This window comes from Mesocricetus auratus, unplaced genomic scaffold (genome assembly GCF_017639785.1).
Source record: "Mesocricetus auratus isolate SY011 unplaced genomic scaffold, BCM_Maur_2.0 Super-Scaffold_100023, whole genome shotgun sequence".
Classification (NCBI taxonomy): Eukaryota; Metazoa; Chordata; class Mammalia; order Rodentia; family Cricetidae; genus Mesocricetus; species Mesocricetus auratus.
Window position 1 is genome coordinate 11,132,218 of NW_024429204.1, and position 13,166 is coordinate 11,145,383.

At 36.7% G+C, this 13,166-nt stretch overlaps 1 protein-coding gene across 5 annotated transcripts in view; it reads right to left on the bottom strand.

Moving 5' to 3' along the window:
• Csmd3 (CUB and Sushi multiple domains 3) overlaps positions 1-13,166 on the bottom strand; it is a 1,035,998-nt gene that overhangs the window by 28,887 nt on the left and 993,945 nt on the right. For all 5 annotated transcript variants that reach the window (XM_040730388.1, XM_040730387.1, XM_040730386.1 and 2 more), the window contains 3 exons: positions 5,558-5,737; positions 3,943-4,116; positions 1,265-1,438 (listed from right to left, as the gene is read on the bottom strand). In XM_040730388.1, coding sequence (XP_040586322.1) covers positions 1,265-1,438; positions 3,943-4,116; positions 5,558-5,737 — 528 coding nt within the window. The remainder of the gene's footprint in view (positions 1-1,264; positions 1,439-3,942; positions 4,117-5,557; positions 5,738-13,166) is intronic.

A 13,166-nucleotide genomic window follows, 5' to 3' on the forward strand; every position in this document is an offset into this window, starting at 1 on the left:
CCATTTACAACCATGCCTGCTGTTTGCTGACCTGTAAGCTCCAGCACCCAAGAAGTAGACCTTTTCTTCTAGAAGTTGCTTTGGTCATTGTGTTTTATCATACCAATAGGATATTGTTTAATATACAATTATAAAACTCTTGAGGAACTAAAATAAATACTTTACAAAAAAAACCCAAATGTTGTAACAGGTGTGTTTCTGTAACAGAAATCAATGTTAAATAATCACAGATTTAGCAAATGTGCCCTTGATAATAATAATAATGAATGTGATACTATAGTACCTCCAAATGAGCAGAAGCTTGCTAACCTTGAAGTATAAGAAAAAGAAATCAGGATGAGGCTGGAGAGATAGATCAGTGTCTAAGAGCACATACTGGCTTCCAAAAATGCCTGATTCAGTTCTTACCATAAATATCTCCAGCCTCTCCCAACAGCCCATAACTCCAGCTTCTGGAATATGTGACAACTGTGACCTCTGCTAACTCTGCTCTCACATGAATAGAGACACCCACACACATACATAATTAAAAATAAATCTCTGAAAGAAAGAAATCGAGTTGACTTCATTTATATGCATTATGTGGTTCTTGAACTTTGAAACTTTTCTTCAGAAAAAAAAAAGTACTTGATACCCAAGCAACTCTGTAGATGAAATCTTAAAAAAGAAAAAGTACTGGCTATTCAATAAATCCAGGTGTTTGAATGATTTGCTTGAGATGTAAGGTAAGGTAATAGTCTTCTGAAGAAGCAAAAGCTGTTCATGGAAACAGAATTGATAACTTGAACTGTATGGATACTTGTAGGTCATTCATCTTGGGAATGTTAGGGCTGAACATCTACGAGTCGACTATTTCCATGGAAGCTAGTTAGTGAGGCATCAAGTGTTAGGGTAACAGATATATGTACAGTCAGTCATTCAACAATCTATGTTTTGGAGCAAGTTCCCTTTTATATGAATGTTCTTTGTGTAAAAGATTTTTTTTCTAACAATGTTACTCTTTAACACTGCTACTCCGAATGGCTTTTCTTTTTCATTTCACTTAGGTATGGCGAAAATATTTCAGTGCCACTTCTGGTGGTTTACAATGATAAAGGTAACGAAATGTGCCACTTACATTCACTCTCAGTCCTGTCTAAAAGGTTCTATGCTTTCCCTCCCACATTTAGCCACATATAGTTTTACATAGTAAGACACCCATTAAGCACGCCTCCCACCGATCATTTTTCAATAACAGAGCTTCACCACCCTTTATATGTGTTACCTATGCAGTGAGGTGACGAGCCACTCCATGTGCCATCAGCTTGACATAACCTTGTACTGGATCCCACCAGTATGTAAGGGGGGTTGCAACCGAATGAAACCTCAGACTGGTATATAAAGCTTTTGCCTTCTCGCTTTCCTTGGGAAGGTACACCAGGATCGCCACAAAATTTTGCTAGAAGTTAAAATGGAGATGCTTACCAAAAAAGTGATAGACACGGTAGAGTATATAACCTTTAAAAGCCATGAAAATTAACTGAAATAGTACACAAACCTGACATCCATGATAATCTATCCCAGTGAAAATTTACAATTTTTTCTAGCTTATATATAAATTATAATGTTTAAAAACAGACTATTTAGATAATTAGTTGCGCTATGTCTAGTAGGCTATGGAGTATATGCCAGATACTTTGAATTTTTGTTGAAAGAAATTCATCAGAATCAAACAATAAATCTTTAGTTGAATGTGACAAAGCTATAATCTAGTCTACATGTGGTTCATAGGTAGCTCCATTAACTGTAATAATTAATCAATTTAAAGCCTGTACTGCTTTTCATATATGCCTGCATATATACCCACACAGACATAACTGTATAGATGAATACACATACATGCACATTTGCATATGCACAATCATACACAAATACATACAGTTGCACACACACACAAAAACACAAGCATCTGTACATGGCATCTGCTTATTCACTTCCAGTGACTTAAGAAAAAGTCCCACACAGGTAAGTGTACCCAGCCACTTCGGTTTTCATTTAATACAGATGTAGTCAAGTTGAAAATCAAGGATAACTAACACAAAATGCATAAAAACATATATATGTAATCTTGTGAGTCTCTTCAATGTTACTTGTATGTATATGTTTTTAATTGGACAGCCATTTAGGAGGTATTTACTAAAATGGCTTACAGACTGTGGTCAAACCAGCAGAGGCATAGATGCTTATCAAGGTAAGATGTAATAATCCAGTAGCTGTTCAGTGCAAAGCTACATATCTAAGCTGGCCTTTAGTATTCATCAGAATGCCAAAGAAGTAGGCTAGAACGTCGAGTGAGAGCAAGCAGTCAAGAGAGGACAAGATTCCTTCCTCAGTCTTTTACAGAGACTGCCACCAGCAGGTGTGGCCCAGATTAGAGGTGGATCTTTCCATCACCAAAGATCCAGGTTAAAATAGGTTTGCCCACTTCAGATAATTTAATAAGAAAAATGTAATCAAGTTGACGAGCACTCCTATGTAAGAAATTAAAGTTTAGTAACACTGAGAAATTTTAATTTTCTATAGTAACCAGTGAAGAGGAAAACTTTACAGGATTTTAGGATACTAAGGAATTACTTAGTAAATAAAAGTATTTTGACTGGATTCCCCTAAGACAAATACTATTCTAGATTTTTGAAACATATGGATGTATCTGTAGAAATACTGGAGAATACTCCCCTGCAGATACTTTAATCAATTTTTGAAGAAAGCAAACAAGTAATTGTCACAAATCGTAAGTAAAGCAGCCAAGGTGGCATATGGAAAGACTATTAGTACTATGAGGAAGATAGTTCAAAGGAAGGATATTTACGTCTCTGTGAGTGGTGGGAAATGGACAGCCATTTCAAACAACGTGGTAACGTTGCCTGATCGTGATGGCGTGATCTCAAGCTATATAGAAACTAGCTGTGTCTGAAACAGTGGCAGAATCACCCACAGTTCTAACACTCTTGTTTCCCTTTCTGAGCTTCGGTGTCATGTGTGAAAATGTTTCGGCCGAATGCACTCTCTCAAGTGTTCTTCGATGTGAAGCAGGAAAGACACATAGAAAACAATTAGGGCAAAGTTAGCCCTGTTCTATTTGTATAGTTAATAATTAAATATGAGTATATAAGAATTTCTTCTTCCTCCTTCTCCTTGTTTTGATAAAAAAATCACCAAATCAAAGTATCTCTCCCTGTCTCCCCTCCCTTTCTCTCTCCCCTCCTTTCCTCTCATTCCCTCTCCTCTCCACTCTTCCCCCCCCCTTCCCTCTGCTTCTTTCTCTCTCTCTATCTCTCTCTATCTCCTGGGGATCAATTCTAGAGACTTGTTCAATGCTAGTAGACAAGAGCTCAAAGACCAAGTGGCACCTTCTCAGGCTAACAAATTCTTAAATAGAAATTTTCATTCACATCAAAAGGGATAAACTGGTCTTTATAAGACTCTTTGACTCTCTCTGTGTAGAAGTCAACTATGTTAACACACTGGCGTTTTCCAAGATTATCCTGACTGTAAAAAGAGTATCAGGGGCTAATGCATCTTTTAGCAACACTGAGGAAGTCTAGAAATATTACCTTGATGGGACTCCTTTGAATGCTGTACTAAGACTATGTCTAGCAGAATAGAACAATAAATGTAATTAGATTCTCAATCTCATTGGTTAGTAATGGTTCATAAGATGGAATCTACCTTAAAGGAATTTTTTAAAGTTTATTAAAATGAACCACTTTGGTTCAAATATTTTGAACCAAACTGGAAGTAATATAATGATTAGAATAAAAGAAAAGTAGCTATGTTAATGAAAACTGACTTTTTACATTGAAATCTTAATTGTGTATTTGATAGTCTAGCAAACTTGAAAGGTCTAGGCAGCAAAGGTTATGTGAAAACCTTATGGATATCATTAAAAATGCCACTACTTACGTAAGCACTGCGGGACCTCACCACTCCAGGTACCATTGCCTACACAGGTCAGAACGGCAGGAAAGGACAGTTCATATCCTGCAGAACAGAAGTAGCTAATGCTAAAGCCCCAGTCGAAATTTGTTCCTTCCAGCCTTCCATTAGAGATCTGGGGAGGAGTCGAGCAGGTAACAGCTGCAATTACATTAGAAGTAATTAGACACAGCTGTTGAAGTGCCCTCAGCGTGAAATAAATAAATAATTATCATTAAGAGCTGCATATGTGCTATTTAACCTTTTGGAGGACAATGCAGTGTGGCATGTTTTATCCTCCTATTCGTCTTCTGAAAAGGTCCCTAAAATGAAACCCTGGAGGAGGATGAGTGCTATTGGCAGCCCAATGGCTGCCAGTTCTTTTTACAAAATAGCAAGCTTCCTAATATTGAAGGGAAGACAGAGAGGGTGAGCGTCTATCAGGTATACTACAAGGGATGACAATAATGTGTTTTCTATAAAAAAAAATGTTTTCCCAAGCGCCATGTGAGGCTGATGATCTGGGTGCCTTGGCTAGATTTCGATTCACCATGGAAACTGGGAGATTTAAAAGTGTTTTAAGGCATTGTTTTTTTTTTCAAATACAGACAAACTGTGTGTCTGAATACTTTATTCAGTGTACATCCTGAAAACATTTTTGTATTTGTATTTTAAAGCCTATCATCAAATTTGTAGATGTATAACTAATTGTAAATTTTAAGTTCGATCAACTTGTGTTGCGTTATCCCAGGAGAAGAGTCATGCTGGAAAAGTGTCAGATTTGAGAGGAAAAGAAAGGTGACACATTTCTAAGAATGGAAATGAGAATGTTCTTTTAAGGTGACTAACAATAGGGAGAAACAAATTTTTGAGTTTACTAACATTTAAATTTTGTGATACATACAAGTGATTATACAAAATATCTTTTGAAGCATAAATACTTATGTATGGATCACTGTGGATAACTGCATATAGATTAAGTATTCAGGCAATAAAATAAAACTATCTGAGATTTTATTCAGAAAATGTAAAACAAAAAAAGAAAGACATTGGAATCATTATATTTGTGAAAATATGTTATGTATATACTAAGTGATCACCTCCTAGATGCATAAAGAATACATGAGTAAGAAACATCAGCTATAAAAAATAAAGCTATCAAAACACCATCATCGGGCCTGATTAAAGTTTCCTTTAACATAAATGTTAAAATACCATTAGCTGCATTAGCTTTACTAAATTATGATTTCATTTTATCTCTGTACAAAAAGATGGCCTTACATCTCTCAGCAGATTAAAGTTACATTCTTTTACAGATATCCACCCACTGGTATAAGTATCAGTGGTAAGCATATACCAGTGTTGTATCTTGTTTTCCTGCTGTGTTATAACTCACAGTCACTACTCAAACTCAAAAATCAGTTTCATAAAAATATTATTTTAAAATGTCTGCATGTTACACTAGGGCTTCAAAATAAAATACCCCACATTTTGGTATCAAAAAAGGAACATAGTAAGTATATACTCAAATATATAAACTTTTCTTATAAACAGAAAAATGTGTAATGCTTATTACTTTGCAATGCTAACAGTATTTTCATACCTCTACATGTTGGCATAACTCCACTCCACGTGCCGTTAGTTGTACACATCCTGACTCTGGAGCCATTTAACTCCATAGTATAGCCCGGCTGGCACATGTAAGAAACATTTTGCCCGACCACAAAATCATCTCCGTATCTCAGTCCATTGGCTGGGATACCTGGGTCTCCACAGCTGATAACTGTCAATACCAAATGAGAAGGGCAGAGGGTTAACATGACCCATATAGAACATTAAGTAGTGAGCGTAAGATATGCCTAACATACATGTAGGTAATAGGGATACCATGCTCATTTTTAACCATGAAAAATAAGCATATTTAAATAACACATTGGCAGGTCTTGATTACAGATGATGTGCGTGTTGTATAGAAACTGTCACCTACTCCTCAAAAAGTCTTGACTAAGATGGCATTCTGTTACAGGAAACAGCTTCAATAAGAACTTTTACCATTTGCAGTGTGACCATGGAGAAGCAACATTTAAAAGCCGATGTGCAGGACAGGCAGGGTGACCCAGCAGATGAAATCCTTGCCATCAAGCCTGAGGACCCAAACTTATTGTCAGAACCAACATGTTGGAAGAGTAGAGCTGATTCCTCCAAGTTGCTCCTAGGGTACAGCGCTATGACATTTGTGCATCCCCACATATATTCACATGGGTACATGAAATTAACTTTTTAAATTTTGTAAAATGAAATCAGATTTTAAAGACACCTGTATTCTTTGTGGCCACATTTCAAATATCAAACAGCTTATTATCAACTGAGGCTGAAAGAGTGCCCTGAAGAATTTGCAGTCCCATATAAAGTTGAGAATTGTTCCTTCAAGGTCTGTGAAGAACTGTGCTGGGATTTTGATGGGGATTGCACTGAATCTGTAAATTGCTTTGGGCACAATTCTTCACAGACCTTAAAAGAACAATTCTCAACTTTGTATGAAAAAACAGAAGACCCAAGATAGCCAAAACAACCCGTTTGACAAAGGAACGTCCAGAGGCATCACCATCCCTGACTTCAAGTTCTATTATAGAGCTATAGTGCTGAAAACAGCTTGGCATTGGCACAAAAATAGACAGATAGATCAATGGAATTGATCTACTAACCCACACATCTATGAACACCTGATTTTTGACAAAGAAACTAAAATTATAAAATGGAAAAAAGAAAGCATCTTCAACAAATGGTGCTGGTATAACTGGATGCTGGCATGTAGAAAATTGCAGATAGATCCATGTTTATCACCATGCATAAAACTTAAGTCCAAATGGATCAAAGACCTCAACATAAATCCAGCCACACTGAAACTCTCAGAAGAGAAGGAACTGGTACATGAGAGAGGACCTGGGATTGACATGTGAAGCAAGCTTGTTTCTAATTTAAATTAAAAAAAAATTAAAAAAAAAAGAATTTGCAGTCCCTGTTGCATAATGAATGTGCTAGGGGTGTTATGGAATAGGGCTTGAAAATCCAAAGCTTTTGTTTTATTTCATTTTTTATTGAAAATAGATTTTTCTCTCATGCATTACATCCAGACCACAGATGTTCCTCCCTGCAACTACTCCTAGTTCCCCCAAACCCCTCCCCTCTACCACAGATCCAATCCATCACTCCTCCCCCCCCCCTTTCCTCTTAAGAAACAGCAGGCCTTCAAGGGATGACAGACAAACAGGAGAAAAAAAGATATGGTAAGACAAGGCAAAGCCTTCATATAAAGAACCCAATAAGAAGATAAGAGTCCCAAGAGCCAGCAAAGGAGTCATATATACAACAGTTCCCACTACGAGGTGTCCTACAAACATACCAACTTAACAGCCATCACATATATATAGGGGACTCTACAGTGTTGAAGTCTAGGAGAAAGGCGTCACCTTGCTTTGTCATAAACCTTGATTAATAATCTTGACATTCCACATTTGTACCCATGTTCACAAGGAAAATGGGAACTAGTGTGGTAAGGACCACTAACAAACATAACACAGAAGCCTGTTCTTGTACTGACCTCACAGAAGAAAAGGAAATGGGGAACCCAGACAGAGCCAGGGACACAAGGTTCTGAGGATCTGGTAGAATAGATGACTACCTAGGTCACGGGTCAAAGACAATAGCCCTCTGCTCATGCCCATTATCCCATGGGCTTCAGTTACAAAACAAACAGACCAGAAACTGTGATGGCCATCAAAGAGGACCAAACTCTAATCCAGAATCCTTATTCAACATGGGTTTTATACACATAGGTTTTATACAGTAGCCATACTGTTTGAATATAAAATGATTCATTTAATCTGTGACCAAAATGACTTTCAGAAACAATTGGGACAGCTGGAAAACAGAGATAACATAAGACACCATTCAGAAAACAAACAAGAAACAGATCTTATGCCCTAAAATTGCAATTCGTTTTGAAGTATGGACTTATGTATGATTTGGATGAATTGGTTAATACATTTCAGAGAGCTACGAGAAAGGAAAATGCAAATTATGCTCATCATTTTCTGCAGGTAAAGTATCACCTTGTATGGTTAATCCTGATTGGCTTATCAACTCCTCTGTTTGCAGTAGCATAAAGTGTTGGTGAAGGTAAACACGTGCCTGAAGTCAACCACCAGTTCTATGTCTCGCATTCTTTTTAAATCCACCTTTTCTAGTATTTGAAGGTCACTGTGATTAAATTATATTTACTAGTTTTCTGTTATTGATTGATTAGTGTCATGCTCCTTAAATATGAATCTATTCTGTTGTAGCCTATGTTTTTTAAAGAATATGCATATTGGCATTTAAATTGCAGAATAATAAAAAGGTCATCTCTTATATAATCATTTGCCTTGTAAAGTAGTTTATAGAATTCCAAATAGTCATGTTTAACCTAAATTCTATCTTAAAATCCTTATCAAGAAAATTTTTCTTCCAGAGCTAGAAGAAGGGGAGGGGTTAAGAGAAGTTGAAATGTAAAATGAAAAATAAGTTTTAAATCAGCTTCAAAAAATAAACCCACAGAGAAACCCTGTCTTGACCAAAAAAATAAAATAAAATAAAATGAGCTCAACTAAAAACATGCAATAAGATACAACAGAGTTGTATAGGAAACAAATGAGTCTGTGCATTACAAAATAGGTTCCAAATTTACGACCTCATACAACTGGCTATAGACTTCAAATTTATTTCTCTTATTTCTTTAGGTTATTTCATGCTTTCATGAAGATTTTTAATGGAGAGTATATTAATAAAAACATCTGCAAAAGTCTTTTTCTGGACAGGGCCTTTTACAGATTGAATTGGAATATTGGCTCAAAAAACCCACTACTATTATGCCTAAAAATTGGATCCATCACCTAATTTATATTTTTGGGGACTCTGTGTACCTCATCCCCTAATTTACATTTTTGGGGACTCTGTGTACCTAATTATAGATAAGAGGAAAAATTAAATTATCAAACTTTTGAAGTAAAATTAATTGAAATATAATTCAATATTTTATTTTATTTTCACCATAAAATTGAGAAAAAGATAAATCAACACACATTTTAAGGGAATTAATTACTTTCCTAACAGTAATTGTTAATTATTCCTCCTACAAATAATGAACTTCTGTCATGTCCATCTTGATCATACTCGAGTCTACAGTCTACTGCTTCATCAACTCTCCTTACCAATGACTCTGCTAGTGATTCAACAGCCAGTGTGCTACTCATTCCCACTGACTGATCATTCTAAAGCATTTTGTCTCTTGAAGGAAATGCAGCATTATTGTTGACTTATGCCATATTTGCTTCACATGTTAAAGATAGTTTTGGTGGTTATGAAGGAAGTATTGTTTGGAAAGACTGTTGTGCACAATTCAAATTGGAATAAAACAATTCCATATAACTGAATTGTGATATGAAGAGGAAATAGCTATGAATTAATGTGATGTGTTCTTGCCCTAATATTATTATATCCTTTATGTCTTTTACTATTGAAATGAGGTGAAGTAAGGATAATCAATAAAAGCAGAGTGAAAACACAAAGTATAGTATCAGAAAGAAATACCAGAACACTGCTTCAGATGTAGAACACACAAAATTAATCTTAACTGTTACACTTATTGGTTTACCATAGGTAAATAAAGTCATGCCCCTGCCCTACAAATTAATAATGCTTTCAATGTGAACTAGAAAGGAAAACGGGGCATTCTTAGAAACATGTCATTGGTAAGTATTGCAGTTCTGTTAAGCACTTAGCACAATTTTAAATGGTGACAACTCAAGGACAGACATTAGTACTTGGGAACTGATGTATACAGATTCTAATAGAAAGAAAAATTGAAGGGTTATTTAATTGTGTGTCTGTACATTGAACTTTCATATAAGAATTTGAGCTTCTTCATGCACTATGATTTGAACATTGAGTATTATTAGCAGGTAGGGATTTCCAGAAGGTGCACTGTCAGGGCTCTGCTCTCATAGATGTGAATTAGAACCATGTCACAAGGTTTGGAATGGCTAGACCTCTGTTATGTCTTCTGCTATTGAAGGACAAAAGCCATCTTGTAAGAGGACAACTGTCATCAGAAGTGGAATCTGATGACTGCTTTATCTCAGACTCTTTATTCTCCACAACTGTGCAAACTAAGCCTACCCTCTTCATGGATTACATGACTGCAGATATTTTTATAACACCGTAGAAAGTGTTCTTCCTAGCAAAGTGCCCACTACCCTTATGAGATCAGACTTACTTGAATGCAAGAGAACAGCAAGATTGGACCTGTGCATTGTTGGCATTCCTTCAGAAAGGAAGGGGCAAGGGAAGCTTCATTCAAACATTAACTGATATCTAGGCCACTAGCTCCTTACCTCACCGCCCTTGGTATGTAATCCTGCTTTGATTGTGTATGGCTATTTGGTCTGGGGTGGTATTGAGGGCACGTAGAAGGCTTGAGGAGGTTCCCTGAATGGATTACATATGGAGCTATTTATCTATGCTGGGTAAGACTTCCCAGTGCAACTGCTTTGACTTCTTTCTAAAGAAGGGCTAGAGACTGTTCAGATCTCACAAAGGGAATGAATTCCCACAACACACAGTTACATAATAAAACTAACATGTTTGTGTTATCATAAAATCTTGCTGTCAGGAGTGATTTTTTTGGAGTGATTTAAACATTCAATCAAATATTTTGATGTCAATGCTAACTTTAATTTGTTTAACATTAATTTACAAGTTGTTGCAGATAGTCACTATAAAACGTAATACCTACAACTGGCAAATCAGGAAAATCAAATTTATTAAATCATATTTCACTTGAATTTAATCATTTTGGTATATGTGAGTAATAATCAAGTTAAATGATATTTTTTTCATATGTGATAGACAATAATATTTAGAACTAGGTTCTGCCAGTACTCTAGAGGTCATTGAATACTGTCATTTCTCCAGTTTTATGACCTGTACAATGCAAGTCTACACTATTATCTAAAGTTATAGGACTCTACTTAGGGATCACTGTCCATTAATAATAAGAAACATGAAATGTGGATTTTAATCCATTTATAATTCCACCTGTAAATACTATTAATCACTTAGTTGTTTTCATTGAAATTTAGACTGCTTAATTTTCCCCATAACCTCCTTGTTTCTTTCCTGAAGAAATTTTTTTCCTGTTCATGGTTTAAGGTGTTATGAATACATTAACAATAGGGTGGCCTATACAGCGGTCAACATGTAGCAAATCCCTGTCTTTACTAAAAATCAATAGTTGAATTATTTTGCCTAGCACAATACTTTTTGAAGGGCACATGAGCCAGTTAAAGTAGGCACCATGAGGAAGTCAGATGGACAAGTCCTGAGATGTTTACAAAAAGGGTGATTGGTTGCCAAGATTGAACCAGATGAGACCACTGCATGAACTGCTCATGTTCACTAGGTAAAGCCTAGGGCACATAGGTGCATGATAGGCTGACCGTTAAAACCATAGGCTGACTGTTTCCCTGCTCTGTGGTTGTTTTGCTTTAAAAGATGGTTGCTCGCCAGGCATTGGTGGTGCACGCCTTTAATCCCAGTGCTTGGGAGGCAAAAGAAGGCAGATCTCTATGTGTTTGAAGCCAGCCTGGTCCACAGAGCAAGTGCCAGGACAGGCTCCAAAGCTACACAGAGAAACCCTGTCTTGGAGAAAAAAAACAAAGTACAGCAATAACAAAAAAAGATGCTTGCTGTGGAGCAATAAACAAGTTCCTGCTCGACTAGTCTCCCTGCTGCCTCTGATTGTCTCTGGGATCCTGTAAGGCTCCATGCTGCTCCTGGGACCCAGCCTTCCATGGTTGGGCAAAGACCCTGCACTTTTCTTTGGTGTATTAAAATAAAGCAATGGACATTGTATTTTCAATGCAATGGTTCCAATCAGCCTAGCCTTAACTGAATGATTTCCAATGTTTTCCCTATCTCTACTCATCCCATCAAGATCCATCCCTTTCTGTCTCCCGTTAGGGAGGAAAAGGGGCAAGCATCGAAGGTACAACAATAATATAAATGATAAGATAAAACAAAAATGAACAAATTGGAGTACATCAAATCAGACAGAAGTGAGCAGGCCCAAGAAAACACACATGAAACAGTGATAGACATAGAAACACACTCATTCACACACTCAGGAATCCCATAGAAACATCAAAACTGAAGCCATAATATATATGTATATGTATATATATATATATGAAAAATTTGTAGTGGATAGAGAAAGAAAGAGAGAGAGGGGGTGGGTTCCTTCAAAAACACCATTGAAATAGTTTCTTTTGATTATCTCCTATTGGACATAGGCATACTTGTTCTGAGATGAAAGGAAAAAATTAATAAACTATAAAAACCAACAAAGCCCACATTTAGGCAATCGTGACGTTCCGTGGATGTGTTGATTAAATACTTGCTTTCTTCTGCTGTTTTCCTCTTTCCTACTTTATATCCGTGTATTATCTGTCTTCACAGCCTTCCTTTCTACTCTCCACTGCTTATTTATTTCTTTCTGATTCTTCCTTTCTTTATTTGACCTACTTTTCCCACTGTTTTGACAATAAACTCAAGACTTCATATATGTTTGGCAAGAACAGAACAATTAAGCTATATTCCTAACCGTAGGTACTATTTTATGCCAGACAAAGGCATTGGTGCATTAGATGTTAAGAATTCATCACTGTGGGGAAATATTTGCCCAGGCACAAAGGGCCTGGGGACCAATTAGCCCTTGCTGGGCTAAATTGGACGAAATTAGCTATCTGAGCATGCAGTATGTTAACGTCCCCAAACTGAGCCAACCTAGGTCTGCCAATGAAGCTCCTAGCAAGTGTTGCCATGCTATAAGACAACACTAGCTGAACCAGTCTCAAGCCACCACAAAAACACCCTGATGTCAGTGACATAGCTTTCCATTCCCCTGCACAGGTAGGGGTATATGAGGTTTTCCCCTTTCTGAAATAAACGGAGCTTGATACACCCAGAATGTATCCCACAGTCTGTACCATTTACTTGTCCTGTCCCTCAAGAGGAAGTTCAGTGGGACAAAGCAGCAGATCAGAACAACACACCACAGCTTGTCAGTTATTAGAACTGGTTTTCTATAACAGATCACCAATAAGAATTCATTTATA